Source organism: Ranitomeya imitator, chromosome 9 (assembly GCF_032444005.1).
Source record: "Ranitomeya imitator isolate aRanImi1 chromosome 9, aRanImi1.pri, whole genome shotgun sequence".
NCBI classification, from domain to species: Eukaryota; Metazoa; Chordata; class Amphibia; order Anura; family Dendrobatidae; genus Ranitomeya; species Ranitomeya imitator.
Window position 1 is genome coordinate 37,370,914 of NC_091290.1, and position 17,158 is coordinate 37,388,071.

The following is a 17,158-nucleotide window of genomic DNA, read 5'->3' on the forward strand; positions in this document are numbered from 1 at the left end:
GCAGAAGTCCACATGTTCAATCTCAACTCACGACCCTTGTTCTTGTGCTCGATAGGAGTCAAAGTGTTGGAAGCCTCAACGATCACACTTTTAATCACCCATCCACTTGTGATAGTAATATAACTCCTTTAAAGCGAGTCTGTCAGTACAGAATAACTGTTCAAACCAAGTAGAGGTGCTGGGCTCAACATGACGTGGATCAACATTTAAGAGCACCTTTCCATGCATCGCCACCCTTCTCTGGCTCTATGAAACCAGAGCTGTCAATCAAAGAGGGCTGGGTGGAGATAGAAGGAAAACGTGCAGGTGGGAAATTAATAGATGGAATTCATGGTTACCTGTTTTTTGTTTTCTGGGAGATCTTCTTCCATTGGCTCTGGCTTAGTCTCCTTCTTGGGCTGAGGGGGAGGTGGTGCAGGCGGTTCCTCTTCATCATCATCAACACTTCCAAGTTCCACTCCAAGTAACACACTTAGTGTAGTCATGACTCGTGGATCTTGCAGCTTTCTGTAGAACAAAAAGTAAAAAAAAAAAAATATATATATATATATTTTCACCAATTTATTAATCCTCACAGGAATAATACCAGAACACTCCTAACTTGGGAGTTTCACTTCTTAAATTATACTTTTTACTACTGCATTATGGAGGTTAGACAAAGCAAAGAGTCTCCCCCCTTCTGTCAGTCCCATGATTTTGCTGGATGCGGACTCATTAAAATGAACAAGCATTTTATATCACGTGGAAATTATACATACAGTCACTCTCACATCACGTAACATGGCATGTTGGATACAAACATTGCGGTATTTTCCAGACGCTTGGATGCCCCTTACTATAAAGACACACAATAGGCTCAGACATTGCTGATAATTAAATCTTCCCTGATTGTGTAAATAAGAAGTGGTGTCAAATTGCTCTGAAGAAGTTATAGGTGGCTCGAATTATAGAAATACCATTAATGGTTTTTGGCAGCATTCACATTCTGCACACAACACTGCTGCACGCACAGTATGTACACACAGCTCTGCTGCACTGGGCACACACAAAATATAGCTACTTATGCAAGTAAACTGAGAGCTCTGCTGCATACAACCATATAAATATACTATATACACACACACACACACACCTCTGCTGTAGGCATCTTACAGATTGTATTCATGAGTAGTTTAATACCAGGAGTGAAATCTTCTTACTCCCCATACTTTCCAGTTTCCTGAAGGCGTGCAACTGATCACAGGACTGATATCCTGGAAGATAGTTTACCTTTCTCTCCTGCCCGGCTCTGATAATATAGATCAGTGTCGGGAAGGCAGCAAGATCAGTGTGCTGCATAGTTCTCTCCAGTGACTAGGAAGAATGATCCAGAAGAAACTTCTTTTGTACTTTAAGTCGCACACACTTTTTAGCAAGTTTTTTTTCTTGCTAAATAGTGCATCTAACAGACCAAAAAATACGGTAAAGGTTGTTTGGTCAATAAAGTTATGGGTCATATGATAAGTGACAGAAGTACTTAAAAACACACACACACACACTTGTTTTATTTCCATTTTAATCTCCTAGTTAGACAGCGGTGCATATATGGATTAGCGCACTTGAGTTAAGCAGACCCACACTGACGCAAGAAAACCCACTTGTGCCTTGGGAGCAATAACTTAAATGGAGTAATGCAGGGTTAGAAAAACATGGCTGTGCCACACCTATCCGCAGCTTGTAAGTGGCATTGGAGCTCGGCTCGACTCACTGCGTGACACAATCCGTGGACATGTGGAGAGTTTATCGCCTTTAACCATAAACTCTTACGGTTTCCATTAATTATAGATGGGTTTGTACTCACGTGCCGAGGTCAGATGGTTTGCTTCTCAGTTGATCTATAAGTTCCTTGTAGCTGGGGTCACTAAGGAGGGCTCGTGTACGAGGGTCGGACTCTAGTTTCTGGAACAGGTTAGGGGAATTAAAAGGATTCATAAACTTTCTTTCTGCAAAGAAAGGGAAATATAATTAATAAACAATTAAAAAATAAATGATTGGTGACATTGTGAACTGAGTCGTTACCTGCTAGCCGTGCCTCCATGTTCTGCAGACCCTCCTTCAGCTGTGCATTTGTAGGCTCATGTCTTAGACCCTCTTCATAGGTTTTCTTGGCTTCTTCAAAGCGATTAAGAAATTCCAAGGCTGCAGCTTTTCGGGAATATCCCTATATAAGAAGGGGGACATTATGTTTATGGTTAATCAACCAGCTCTATGTAGGCAGAAAAAAATACTTTCAATTTTATTACAAACATAAAATACCATTATAATTATTAGTACAGCATGGAAGGCGCATTTATTGGAATTCAGGGGTAATAATAATGGGTGGGCTCTCCTAAGGATGCCGGTAAGGTCTTATGCCCCATGCCTTGGCGGTGGGCTTAGTTTTATGGGTTACCTCTTCTATATGCCCCCTGTTCAATGGCACCCTGAACTATCCTGCTATTTCTGGGCATCTTTTTTCCAATCTTCAGCCACTGTTAATGCCACGATTGTGGGGCTCTGAGACCCTCTGCGATCTGTCAAGTTTTACGTCTTCTGGGCCTCTCCACACAAACTTTTTTTTTTTTTTTTTTATTAGCGTGAGTCCTCATCATGCAACTTCTGCTTTTCTACCAGATAGGCAGCAGTGTTCTGCCTACACTAATAGTCCTTCTCTGTTCCCTAGAAAAGGTGAGAGGTACTGGTGCAGGGTGGGCTCTTGCATCCCATCAATGCTTTGGATGCTGCAGTCACGGCGAGAGGAGGGTGCCTGATCAGATGTCACAGGGAGCCCCAATGATTAGTATAACAATTGCCCAGACACCATGTTCATCATTGCATGACCGCAGCAAGCAAGAGGTCGGAGAGCAGCGCAGACGAGTCCATACAGAATAGAGGTCGGATTGCTGCTTCACTCAACGTGTACGAGACCAGCTACAACTACCAGCATGCCACAAAAATTGGTGTCCAGATATTGCTGATAGTCGAAGCTCCATAAGAGTTGTAGCTCCACAGGATGGAAACACAAGAGCATGGTGTCATCTAAAAGGTGTATTCCCATTATAATAAATGATGGCAAATTGTCAAGACCTGTGGGACCTCCACCGATCCGGAGAACGAAGGGGCAATTACAGCGCTGTGTTCTCTTCAGTTTCAGAAGGTATCAGGCCCCCAACTAATCTGCCAACGCACCCCCCACCCCCCCGAGTGCCAGAATGGAGCTGCAGTACACTTGCCATTCAAATGCTCCATTCATTTTCTATAGGACTAACGGAGAAAAAACAATACAGCACATTGGCAGTCTCATAGAGAATGAATGGAGCGGTGCCAAGACCTGTGAACTGATGCTCCATTGTAATGGGGATAAGAGTGTCCCGTGGAGATAACATCAACCTACTGCACTACCCCTTTAAATCCTGCAGTAGACGTAGGTTACACCAGCTTCATCCATACGTGTTAATACGGTTATACCTTGCCCCAGTCTGGTTTCAGCTCCACCGTTTTGGAGCCATCTTCTAGGGCTTTGGAATACTCCCTTTTTTTGGCATAGGCAGCTGAGCGATTACTAAACAACACGTGGTTTTTGGGGTCCAGTTTGATGGCTTCTGTGTAGCATCGCACCGCTTCGTCCACATTCCCGGCTGATAGAGCTTTGTTACCCTTCTCTTTTAATTCGTTAGCCTGATAAAAAAGAGAAAAAACCACATAGAGGTGAATGAGCGCAGAGCTTGGATTATCGCCCCTTATAATTCAAGGCCGGCTAATATTCTCCACGTTCCCGGTATTTGCCCTGGATCCATGTTCTGCACATATGCACCAATGCAAACACTTAAATTGGCATCGGCACACATGAAGCCAGCCCTGCTATAGTGTGCACATCATGGCTTAACCCCTCGTGTTCTACAGTCCCCCAACACTACCACCCCCGCACTGACTCACTCAGGGCAGCGTGGGTTGGATAGAAAAAAAAAAACAAAAACAGTTTGAACGCTTTCTTTTATGCGGAGGACCGTACAATTCCCGAGCTGAAAAGCAATTATCCTAAGCAAAGGCTACACTATAATTTCCCCACTTAGGCCAAGATCTAGCAGGAAGGAGATCAACAGCAGCTACAGTTAAAGGGACTGTCTGAGATCTAAAACAGCTGCTTTGGCCAAGAGAGAGGCCGCTGCAATCTTTGCATTTCTTGATCTTGCAGCCGTTTCCATTACAATCGGCCAAATCATTTTGCAGAACGTCTTGTCTGGAGTTTCCCCCTTTCGTGCCGAGAAGTTGTAAAATCAATGCTCACCTGTACAAAACCTTACAGCTCCAGCACCGCCACTATGGTGGTCCACATCCGCCTGTTTTCTGGTGGTGCGGGATTATGTGCAGTGCATGCATATCACCGCTGCAGTCAATCACTGACCTCAATGGACTGGCATGCAAGAATCACCACTAAAGCCAGTGATGCGTGTTTGGAATATCATCACAAAGACCACCGGCGTGATGCTGCTGGAGCTGGGGAGGTTTGGGAAGGCATTTACCTACATTTTTGTTTAGCGTCCCTTTAAAAGGTATTTTATACGTCCCCTTAATACAAGCTGCATTCATTGCTAAACAATGTAGGAATTCATAGTTTACCAGCCATCAGCACATACAGAGCACGTCCTTACAGGATACTACACGGGAGCATCCTTGGAAGACCCAAATAAATCCAGGAGTCTCCGGTCAGAGACCGGATTAAATTAGGAGCACAGAGAACTTTTTAGCAATCAGTGACGTGACGGCTCCTGGTACAAAGTGCAAAAACCGCTGCACATATATGATAAACCATAATAATAATAATAATTTTATTTATATAGCGCCAACATATTCCGCAGCGCTTTACAAATTATAGAGGGGACTTGTACAGACAATAAACATTACATCATAACAGAAATACAGTTCAAAACAGATACCAGGAGGAATGAGGGCCCTGCTCGCAAGCTTACAAACTATGGGGAAAAGGGGAGACACGAGAGGTGGATGGTAACAATTGCTTTAGTTATTCGGACCAGCTATAGTGTAAGGCTCAGGTGTTCATGTAAAGCTGCATGAACCAGTTACCTGCCTAAGTATGTAGCAGTACAGACACAGAGGGCTAATACTGCATAAAGTGTATGAGAACATGATGCGAGGAACCTTTTTTTTTTTTTTTTTTTTTATTATAAATAGGCCACACAGGGATCGTTAGGTTAATGCATTGAGGCGGTAGGCCAGTCTGAACAAATGAGTTTTTAGGGCACGCTTAAAACTGTGGGGATTGGGGATTAATCGTATTAACCTAGGTAGTGCATTCCAAAGAATCGGCGCAGCACGTGTAAAGTCTTGGAGACGGGAGTGGGAGGTTCTGATTATTGAGGATGCTAACCTGAGGTCATTAGCGGAGCGGAGGGCACGGGTAGGGTGGTAGACTGATACCAGGGAGGAGATGTAGGGTGGTGCTGAGCCATGGAGTGCTTTGTGGATGAGGGTAGTAGTTTTGTACTGGATTCTGGAGTGGATGGGTAGCCAGTGTAATGACTGGCACAGGGTAGAGGCATTGGTGTAACAATTGGTGAGAAATATGATCCTGGCTGCAGCATTCAGGACAGATTGGAGCGGGGAGAGTTTTGCAAGAGGGAGACCGATTAGTAGAGAGTTACAATAGTCCAGACGAGAATGAATAAGTGAAACAGTCAGAGTTTTTGCAGAGTCGAAATTAAGAAAAAAAAAAAAAAAAAACGGTCACGTCATCACGTCAGCGGGAGGGAGCAGTATGACCAGGACGCGTCCCTGCAGCCTTTCCTGCAAATGTCATGTCGGGTCATGATGTATTGTGCCGATAGCCCTGCAGGACAGAGGGGGCTGGCCGGCCACGCCGCTGAGGTCTCACAGCATTAGCCCGTCCGCAGCGGCCACGCCGCTGAGGTCTCACAGCATTAGCCCGTCCGCAGCGCCCCCGCCAGGCAGGGGGCCCGTCCGCAGCGCCCCCGCCAGGCAGGGGGCCCGTCCGCAGCGCCCCCGCCAGGCAGGGGGCCCGTCCGCAGCGCCCCCGCCAGGCAGGGGGCCCGTCCGCAGCGCCCCCGCCAGGCAGGGGGCCCGTCCGCAGCGCCCCCGCCAGGCAGGGGGCCCGTCCGCAGCGCCCCCGCCAGGCAGGGGGCCCGTCCGCAGCGCCCCCGCCAGGCAGGGGGCCCGTCCGCAGCGCCCCCGCCAGGCAGGGGGCCCGTCCGCAGCGCCCCCGCCAGGCAGGGGGCCCGTCCGCAGCGCCCCCGCCAGGCAGGGGGCCCGTCCGCAGCGCCCCCGCCAGGCAGGGGGCCCGTCCGCAGCGCCCCCGCCAGGCAGGGGGCCCGTCCGCAGCGCCCCCGCCAGGCAGGGGGCCCGTCCGCAGCGCCCCCGCCAGGCAGGGGGCCCGTCCGCAGCGCCCCCGCCAGGCAGGGGGCCCGTCCGCAGCGCCCCCGCCAGGCAGGGGGCCCGTCCGCAGCGCCCCCGCCAGGCAGGGGGCCCGTCCGCAGCGCCCCCGCCAGGCAGGGGGCCCGTCCGCAGCGCCCCCGCCAGGCAGGGGGCCCGTCCGCAGCGCCCCCGCCAGGCAGGGGGCCCGTCCGCAGCGCCCCCGCCAGGCAGGGGGCCCGTCCGCAGCGCCCCCGCCAGGCAGGGGGCCCGTCCGCAGCGCCCCCGCCAGGCAGGGGGCCCGTCCGCAGCGCCCCCGCCAGGCAGGGGGCCCGTCCGCAGCGCCCCCGCCAGGCAGGGGGCCCGTCCGCAGCGCCCCCGCCAGGCAGGGGGCCCGTCCGCAGCGCCCCCGCCAGGCAGGGGGCCCGTCCGCAGCGCCCCCGCCAGGCAGGGGGCCCGTCCGCAGCGCCCCCGCCAGGCAGGGGGCCCGTCCGCAGCGCCCCCGCCAGGCAGGGGGCCCGTCCGCAGCGCCCCCGCCAGGCAGGGGGCCCGTCCGCAGCGCCCCCGCCAGGCAGGGGGCCCGTCCGCAGCGCCCCCGCCAGGCAGGGGGCCCGTCCGCAGCGCCCCCGCCAGGCAGGGGGCCCGTCCGCAGCGCCCCCGCCAGGCAGGGGGCCCGTCCGCAGCGCCCCCGCCAGGCAGGGGGCCCGTCCGCAGCGCCCCCGCCAGGCAGGGGGCCCGTCCGCAGCGCCCCCGCCAGGCAGGGGGCCCGTCCGCAGCGCCCCCGCCAGGCAGGGGGCCCGTCCGCAGCGCCCCCGCCAGGCAGGGGGCCCGTCCGCAGCGCCCCCGCCAGGCAGGGGGCCCGTCCGCAGCGCCCCCGCCAGGCAGGGGGCCCGTCCGCAGCGCCCCCGCCAGGCAGGGGGCCCGTCCGCAGCGCCCCCGCCAGGCAGGGGCCCGTCCGCAGAGCCCCCCTCCAGGCAGGGGCCCGTCCGCAGCGCCCTCTCCAGGCAGGGGCCCGTCCGCAGAGCCCCCCTCCAGGCAGGGGGCCCGTCCGCAGCGCCCTCTCCAGGCAGGGGCCCGTCCGCAGAGCCCCCCTCCATGCAGGGGCCCGTCCGCAGAGCCTTCTCCAGGCAGGGGCCCGTCCGCAGCGCCCCCTCAAGGCAGGACATGTCAGATCTTTCGCTAACACCAGCCACACAGAGGTCAGTCCCAGCCGCCATGTTGCTCCCGGGCAGAGGAGCAGGAGAGCGGACGTGCAGTTCCTGCCTCCTCACACACAGGCCGGTGACTGCTGCCGCTCTGTAGGACAGCTCGCAGTCTCCGCACCGGTACAGCCGCTTCTCCTCACCATTATACCACTACGCTAAGCCTCCGTGACTACTCCCGCCGCTGCCAGTAACTTCTTCCGCTGCCCCTTACCGTCTCCATAGCTGCACTGTATTCCGGCCTCTCCACGCGTCTTCTCGAACCTACTAGATGACAGAACTGCGCCCGCCCACTCAGCACCACCCCATTCGCTGAAGTCTTTAAACGAACGCTGCTGATTGGACAGTGCCCACGTCAATCAACAAGCGGCTCCTCTCTCTTCCCTTTGCAGGGCGGTGCCAGGTGCTAGTAAACTCCGCCCCTCGGAGAGCTGGCACGCTATTGGTCGGGGCGGTTATTGTGAATTGGGTGGGATTGGCCGGTGAATTCTGGAAGCTTCCACTGTGGGGATTGGCTGACGTCACGAGCACCGCCTGTCATTGGTCAGTGTTCCTTAAACCCCGCCCATATTCATTGAAAAAACGTGACCTCACGAAGGTGCAAAAGAAATGATCGTTCTAGTGACGTCATCCTGGAGGAAAGTCTCATCGTACGCGATTCTTCATGTCAATACAATGACAGCGATACTAAATGCATAAGATTGATTTTATTATTTTTGTAATGAAAAAAATCTGAACTTTGTAATAAAGATTTAAAAATAAAAATAATTATTAGAGGCCTAATTTTCCAAAAAAAAACATACCTTTTTTCTTTCTTTTTTATTTTTGTGTGCCGAGCTGCAGTTTTTATTATTATTTTGGAATACAGTCAATTATTTTTTTTTTTTATTATTTTTTTTGGGGGGGGGGGCGCACTTTTTCTTGCATTTTTAAAGGTAATGTACAGTAGCAACCAAAAACACAGCAATCTTGTCTTATATATTTGTTTTCTTGCTATAGTGTTTTCCTTAAGGGTGAAATAATGTTATAGTTTTATAGATACGGTGATTACGGGCACAGCAACTCCAAATATGCGTGATTTTTTTTTCTATTATGCAAATTATGTTTATGTGTTTATATATAAAATCTACAAAATATATGATTATTAATATATATATATATATAATATTATATAATAAATATATTTTATATTTATACCTATAAATATAATAATTTGAATAAAAACAGAAAAGATAAAATATATAAATCCAGTAAAACAACAGCACTAAGTATCTGCAAAAGAAGTTTTTAGGGATATATATATACTAGATGGTGGCCCGATTCTAACACATCGGGTATTCTAGAATATGCATGTCCACGTAGTATATTGCCCAGTCACGTAGTATATTGCCCAGTCACGTAGTATATTGCCCAGCCACGTAGTATATTGCCCAGCAACGTAGTATATTGCCCAGCCACGTAGTATATTGCCCAGCAACGTAGTACATTGTCCAGTCACGTAGTATATTGCCCAGCCACGTAGTATATTGCCCAGTCACGTAGTATATTGCCCAGCCACGTAGTATATTGCCCAGCAACGTAGTATATTGCCCAGCCACGTAGTATATTGCCCAGCAACGTAGTATATTGTCCAGTCACGTAGTATATTGCCCAGCCACGTAGTATATTGCCCAGCAACGTAGTATATTGCCCAGTCATGTAGTATATTGCCCAGCAACGTAGTATATTGCCCAGTCATGTAGTATATTGCCCAGTCACATAGTATATTGCCCAGCCACGTAGTATATTGCCCAGCCACGTAGCATATTGCCCAGTCACGTAGTATATTGCCCAGCCACGTAGTATATTGCCCAGCAACGTAGTATATTGCCCAGCCACGTAGTATATTGCCCAGTCACGTAGCATATTGCCCAGCCACGTAGTATATTGCCCAGTCACGTAGTATATTGCCCAGCCACGTAGTATATTGCCCAGTCATGTAGTATATTGCCCAGCCCACGTAGTATATTGCCCAGCCACGTAGTATATTGGCCAGCCACGTAGTATATTGCCCAGCCACGAGGTATATTGCCCAGCCACGTAGTATATTGCACAGCCACGTAGTATATTGCCCAGCAACGTAGTATATTGCCCAGTCACGTAGTATATTGCCCAGCCACGTAGTATATTGCCCAGCAACGTAGTATATTGCCCAGCCACGTAGTATATTGCCCAGCCACGTAGTATATTGCCCAGCAACGTAGTATATTGCCCAGTCACGTAGTATATTGCCCAGCCACGTAGTATATTGCCCAGCAACGTAGTATATTGCCCAGCCACGTAGTATATTGCCCAGCCACGTAGTATATTGCCCAACCACGTAGTATATTGCCCAACCACGTAGTATATTGCTCAGCCACGTAGTATATTGCCCAGTCACGTAGTATATTGGCCAGGGCTGCCACTAGATTTCGGGGCCCCATACTAGCAGATTTTTGGGGGGCCCCTTGAGACTCCGCCCGGGCTCCAGCCCCACCTCTACCCCTCGAACTGTCCACAGTCCCACCGCTCTCTCTTGGAAAAACTCCACTTCTCACCTATCACTTATTAACAGTTCCCATCACCAGATCACACATATAACCGGCAGCTTTTGTTTTGGCCAAAAGATTTTTTAAGCCGCCACCATAACACGGTAGACACTTTTGGCCGGGCCCTACTCTACTGTAACCTATTAAATATTTGTTAAAATATGCAATACAATTTAGGTACGGTATATTTTTATTTATTTTTCAATTTTTAAAATGACCAATATCACATACAAGGAACAAATACCGCTACACCATAGTAACATAGTAACATAGTTAGTAAGGCCGAAAAAAGACATTTGTCCATCCAGTTCAGCCTATATTCCATCATAATAAATACCCAGATCTACGTCCTTCTACAGAACCTAATAATTGTATGATACAATATTGTTCTGCTCCAGGAAGACATCCAGGCCTCTCTTGAACCCCTCGACTGAGTTCGCCATCACCACCTCCTCAGGCAAGCAATTCCAGATTCTCACTGCCCTAACAGTAAAGAATCCTCTTCTATGTTGGTGGAAAAACCTTCTCTCCTCCAGACGCAAAGAATGCCCCCTTGTGCCCGTCACCTTCCTTGGTATAAACAGATCCTCAGCGAGATATTTGTATTGTCCCCTTATATACTTATACATGGTTATTAGATCGCCCCTCAGTCGTCTTTTTTCTAGACTAAATAATCCTAATTTCGCTAATCTATCTGGGTATTGTAGTTCTCCCATCCCCTTTATTAATTTTGTTGCCCTCCTTTGTACTCTCTCTAGTTCCATTATATCCTTCCTGAGCACCGGTGCCCAAAACTGGACACAGTACTCCATGTGCGGTCTAACTAGGGATTTGTACAGAGGCAGTATAATGCTCTCATCATGTGTATCCAGACCTCTTTTAATGCACCCCATGATCCTGTTTGCCTTGGCAGCTGCTGCCTGGCACTGGCTGCTCCAGGTAAGTTTATCATTAACTAGGATCCCCAAGTCCTTCTCCCTGTCAGATTTACCCAGTGGTTTCCCGTTCAGTGTGTAATGGTGATATTGATTCCTTCTTCCCATGTGTATAACCTTACATTTATCATTGTTAAACCTCATCTGCCACCTTTCAGCCCAAGTTTCCAACTTATCCAGATCCATCTGTAGCAGAATACTATCTTCTCTTGTATTAACTGCTTTACATAGTTTTGTATCATCTGCAAATATCGATATTTTACTGTGTAAACCTTCTACCAGATCATTAATGAATATGTTGAAGAGAACAGGTCCCAATACTGACCCCTGCGGTACCCCACTGGTCACAGCGACCCAGTTAGAGACTATACCATTTATAACCACCCTCTGCTTTCTATCACTAAGCCAGTTACTAACCCATTTACACACATTTTCCCCCAGACCAAGCATTCTCATTTTGTGTACCAACCTCTTGTGCGGCACGGTATCAAACGCTTTGGAAAAATCGAGATATACCACGTCCAATGACTCACCGTGGTCCAGTCTATAGCTTACCTCTTCATAAAAACTGATTAGATTGGTTTGACAGGAGCGATTTCTCATAAACCCATGCTGATGTGGAGTTAAACAGTTATTCTCATTGAGATAATCCAGAATAACATCCCTCAGAAACCCTTCAAATATTTTACCAACAATAGAGGTTAGACTTACTGGCCTATAATTTCCAGGTTCACTTTTAGAGCCCTTTTTGAATATTGGCACCACATTTGCTATGCGCCAGTCCTGCGGAACAGACCCTGTCGCTATAGAGTCACTAAAAATAAGAAATAATGGTTTATCTATTACATTACTTAGTTCTCTTAGTACTCGTGGGTGTATGCCATCCGGACCCGGAGATTTATCTATTTTAATCTTATTTAGCCGGTTTCGCACCTCTTCTTGGGTTAGATTGGTGACCCTTAATATAGGGTTTTCATTGTTTCTTGGGATTTCACCTAGCATTTCATTTTCCACCGTGAATACCGTGGAGAAGAAGGTGTTTAATATGTTAGCTTTTTCCTCGTCATCTACAACCATTCTTTCCTCACTATTTTTTAAGGGGCCTACATTTTCAGTTTTTATTCTTTTACTATTGGATATAGTTGAAGAACAGTTTGGGATTAGTTTTACTCTCCTTAGCAATGTGCTTCTCTGTTTCCTTTTTGGCAGCTTTAATTAGTTTTTTAGATAAAGTATTTTTCTCCCTATAGTTTTTTAGAGCTTCAATGGTGCCATCCTGCTTTAGTAGTGCAAATGCTTTCTTTTTACTGTTAATTGCCTGTCTTACTTCTTTGTTTAGCCACATTGGGTTTTTCCTATTTCTAGTCCTTTTATTCCCACAAGGTATAAACCGCTTACACTGCCTATTTAGGATGTTCTTAAACATTTCCCATTTATTATCTGTATTCTCATTTCTGAGGATATTGTCCCAGTCTACCAGATTAAGGGCATCTCTAAGCTGTTCAAACTTTGCCTTCCTAAAGTTCAATGTTTTTGTGACTCCCTGACAAGTCCCCCTAGTGAAAGACAGGTGAAACTGCACAATATTGTGGTCGCTATTTCCTAAATGCCCAACCACCTGCAGATTTGTTATTCTGTCAGGTCTATTAGATAGTATTAGGTCTAAAAGTGCTGCTCCTCTGGTTGGATTCTGCACCAATTGTGAAAGATAATTTTTCTTGGTTATTAGCAGAAACCTGTTGCCTTTATGGGTTTCACAGGTTTCTGTTTCCCAGTTAATATCCGGGTAGTTAAAGTCCCCCATAACCAGGACCTCATTATGGGTTGCAGCTTCATCTATCTGCTTTAGAAGTAGACTTTCCATGCTTTCTGTTATATTTGGGGGTTTGTAACAGACCCCAATGAGAATTTTGTTACCATTTTTCCCTCCATGAATTTCAACCCATATGGACTCGACATCCTCATTCCCTTCGCTAATATCCTCCCTTAAAGTGGACTTTAGACAAGACTTTACATAGAGACAAACCCCTCCTCCTCTCCGATTTTTACGATCCTTTCTAAACAGACTGTAACCCTGTAAGTTAACTGCCCAGTCATAGCTTTCATCTAACCATGTCTCGGTTATTCCCACTATGTCAAAGTTACCTGTAGATATTTCTGCTTCTAGTTCTTCCATCTTGTTTGTCAGGCTTCTGGCGTTTGCGAGCATGCAGTATAGAGGATTTTGTTTTGTTCCAATCTCCTCACTGTGGATTGTTTTAGAAATGTTCTTACCTCCCTTCTGAGTATGTTTTCCTGGGTCGTCTTTGTTCGAGTCTAATGTTTTTCTTCCCGTTTTTCTTCCCGTACACCATGTCAAGCCCACATATTACTGCCACAGTGATCGAATAACATCACATCCAAGGAACACATACCACAACACCATGACCAGACACCATATTATTACCCCATAGTGACCAAATAGCACATACAAGGGACAAATACCACCGCACCATGACCAGACCACATATTGCCACCACAAAGTGACCGAATACTACAATACTGATCAGTAATAAAAAAAAAAACAATACCATCACCATAAGTGTCATTATACTCAGGAGATCTGTACTTAGCATGCAGTGTCTGTGTACAGGTAATACAGTGATCACTGGTGACATTATACACAGGAGCTCTGTATATAGTGTATAGTGTCAGTGTATAGGTAACACACTGACTCACCAGTGACGTCTCTAGGTGAAGTTCTTCATCTTTCATCTTTCATCCAGCACAGACCGCCATCACTTCTTCCAGCCAGGACTTGTCTCTGCAGGAAATAACACAGTTATCTCGAGCTCCGCTTGCAGAATACCTTACTTAATTTTTCCCAACTTCTACATTTCACCACATGAAGAAAAAAAGGCGACATAGTGTCACTCTACACAGTAACAGGACTGCCCCCCATTTAAAACAGTATACTCAAACAATAAAATAAATACATCACTGCAGTAATAATATCCCTTAATTAGCCCCTATGGTAATAATATCCCCCATCCTGGCCCCGTGTGTCTCATTCCTGGCTCCAGCCATATATTCTCGCATCCTGCCCTCATGATTATCCATTCTGCCCCATATGATCTCCCCATCCTGCCCTGTTATGATCAGGTGGCCTTGGAGCAGCATGAAATGACCTTCGATGGAGCAGTGGTAACTTTACTGACCGCAAACCCTGATCCTATCACCGCAACTAGAAGTAGCCGTTGGGGTGTGCCTAACCAGACCTAGACACCTCAACACAGCCTAAGGACTAAATATCCCTAAAGATGGAAATAGGAAAACTCTCTTGCCTCAGAGTAGATCCCCAAAGGATAGGTAGCCCCCCACAAATAATGACTGTGAGTAGGAGGAAAAGACACACGCAGACAGAAAACAGGGATAAGCAAAGGAGGCAACTATTACCTAGATAGGAAAGAATAGTACAGGATACTATGCGGTCAGCATAAAACACTACAAAATATCCACAGCAGAAAAATACAAAAACTCCACCACCTAACTAAAGATGTGGAGAGTATATCTGCGACTCCAGCGAATCCAACTAGACTGAGAAAAACATCAGACACAGTCTAGCAGGAACAAAATAGAAACAAGATAAGCACTGAAAATAAACACACAGCCGTGTGTCTAAAAAAATGAAGCAAACACTTATCTTTGCTGAAATGGCAGCAAGCAGAAGAGGCCAGGCAGAGGACCAACACTTCCAAAGGAACATTGACTACTGGCAAGGACTAATGAGTCCTGCACAGCTAAATACCCCAGTCAGAATTGCAATTAGCCGAAACACCTGTCCAAGACTGCTGCTCAGGAATAACTGCATTACCATCAACAACCACCGGAGGGAGCCCAAGAGCAGAATTCACAACACTGCCCCATCTGTCTTATCGTATCCATCCTGCCCCATGATCCTGCACGATCTGTCCCCAATCCTGCCCTCAGTGTCTCCAATCATGCCCCCATGTCTTTAATTCTGCCCCGTGTCTCCAATCATGCCCGTATCTCCTGTTATGGCTGGCAATCAGGCAACACAGCGTGCAGTAATCAGCGCACATACAGAGATCTGGCAATAACCCAAAACAATAGGACGAGCTCTGAGACGTGGAATCTCTGTAGACTGCAGTACCTGATCTATCCTCACACAACTGTAAGCAGCAGTGGATTGCGCCTATCCACTACCTATGCAACTCGGCACTGCCTGAGGAGCTGACTAGCCTGAAGATAGAAATACAAGCCTGACTTACCTCAGAGAAATACCCCAAAGGAATAGGCAGCCCCCACATATAATGACTGTTAGCAAGATGAAAAGACAAACGTAGGAATGAAATAGATTCAGCAAAGTGAGGCCCGATATTCTAGACAGAGCGAGGATAGCAAAGAGAACTATGCAGTCTACAAAAAACCCTAAAACGAAAACCACGCAAAGGGGCAAAAAGACCCACCGTGCCGAACTAACAGCACGGCGGTGCACCCCTTTGCTTCTCAGAGCTTCCAGCAAAAGTTAATAGCAAGCTGGACAGAAAAAACAGAAAACAAACTAGAAGCACTTATCTAGCAGAGCAGCAGGCCCAAGGAAAGATGCAGTAGCTCAGATCCAACACTGGAACATTGACAAGGAGCAAGGAAGACAGACTCAGGTGGAGCTAAATAGCAAGGCAGCCAACGAGCTCACCAAAACACCTGAGGGAGGAAGCCCAGAGACTGCAATACCACTTGTGACCACAGAAGTGAACTCAGCCACAGAATTCACAACAGTACCCCCCCCTTGAGGAGGGGTCACCGAACCCTCACCAGAACCCCCAGGCCGACCAGGATGAGCCACATGAAAGGCACGAACAAGATCTGGGGCATGGACATCAGAGGCAAAAACCCAGGAATTATCTTCCTGAGCATAACCCTTCCATTTGACCAGATACTGGAGTTTCCGTCTAGAGACACGAGAATCCAAAATCTTCTCCACAATATACTCCAATTCCCCCTCCACCAAAACAGGGGCAGGAGGCTCCACAGATGGAACCATAGGTGCCACGTATCTCCTCAACAACGACCTATGGAATACATTATGTATGGAAAAGGAGTCTGGGAGGGTCAGACGAAAAGACACCGGATTGAGAATCTCAGAAATCCTATACGGACCAATAAAACGAGGTTTAAATTTAGGAGAGGAAACCTTCATAGGTATATGACGAGAAGATAACCAAACCAGATCCCCAACACGAAGTCGGGGTCCCACACGGCGTCTGCGATTAGCGAAAAGCTGAGCCTTCTCCTGGGACAAGGTCAAATTGTCCACTACCTGAGTCCAGATCTGCTGCAACCTGTCCACCACATAATCCACACCAGGACAGTCCGAAGACTCAACCTGTCCTGAAGAGAAACGAGGATGGAACCCAGAATTGCAGAAAAATGGAGAGACCAAGGTAGCCGAGCTGGCCCGATTATTAAGGGCGAACTCAGCCAACGGCAAAAATGACACCCAATCATCCTGGTCAGCGGAAACAAAACATCTCAGATATGTTTCCAAGGTCTGATTGGTTCGTTCGGTCTGGCCATTAGTCTGAGGATGGAAGGCCGAGGAAAAAGATAGGTCAATGCCCATCCTACCACAAAAGGCTCGCCAGAACCTCGAGACAAACTGGGAACCTCTGTCAGAAACAATATTCTCAGGAATGCCATGTAAACGAACCACATGCTGGAAGAACAAAGGCACCAAATCAGAGGAGGAAGGCAATTTAACCAAGGGCACCAGATGGACCATTTTAGAAAAGCGATCACAGACCACCCAAATGACAGACATTTTTTGAGAAACGGGAAGGTCAGAAATGAAATCCATCGAAATATGTGTCCAAGGCCTCTTCGGGACCGGCAAGGGCAAAAGCAACCCACTGGCACGTGAACAGCAGGGCTTAGCCCTAGCACAAATTCCACAGGATTGCACAAAAGCACGCACATCCCGTGACAGAGATGGCCACCAGAAGGATCTAGCAACCAACTCCCTGGTACCAAAGATTCCTGGATGACC

At 47.9% G+C, this 17,158-nt stretch overlaps 1 protein-coding gene across 1 annotated transcript in view; it reads right to left on the reverse strand.

The window, feature by feature from the left end:
- STIP1 (stress induced phosphoprotein 1) overlaps positions 1–7,915 on the reverse strand; it is a 38,309-nt gene extending 30,394 nt beyond the window's left edge. Inside the window, exons 1-5 of the mRNA XM_069740109.1 lie at positions 7,822–7,915; positions 3,487–3,696; positions 2,059–2,200; positions 1,841–1,982; positions 339–507 (exon numbers count right to left, since the gene is read on the reverse strand). Of these exons, the coding sequence (XP_069596210.1) occupies positions 339–507; positions 1,841–1,982; positions 2,059–2,200; positions 3,487–3,696; positions 7,822–7,830 (672 nt within the window). The 5' untranslated portion in view covers positions 7,831–7,915. The remainder of the gene's footprint in view (positions 1–338; positions 508–1,840; positions 1,983–2,058; positions 2,201–3,486; positions 3,697–7,821) is intronic.
- Positions 7,916–17,158: the final 9,243 nt, after the last annotated feature.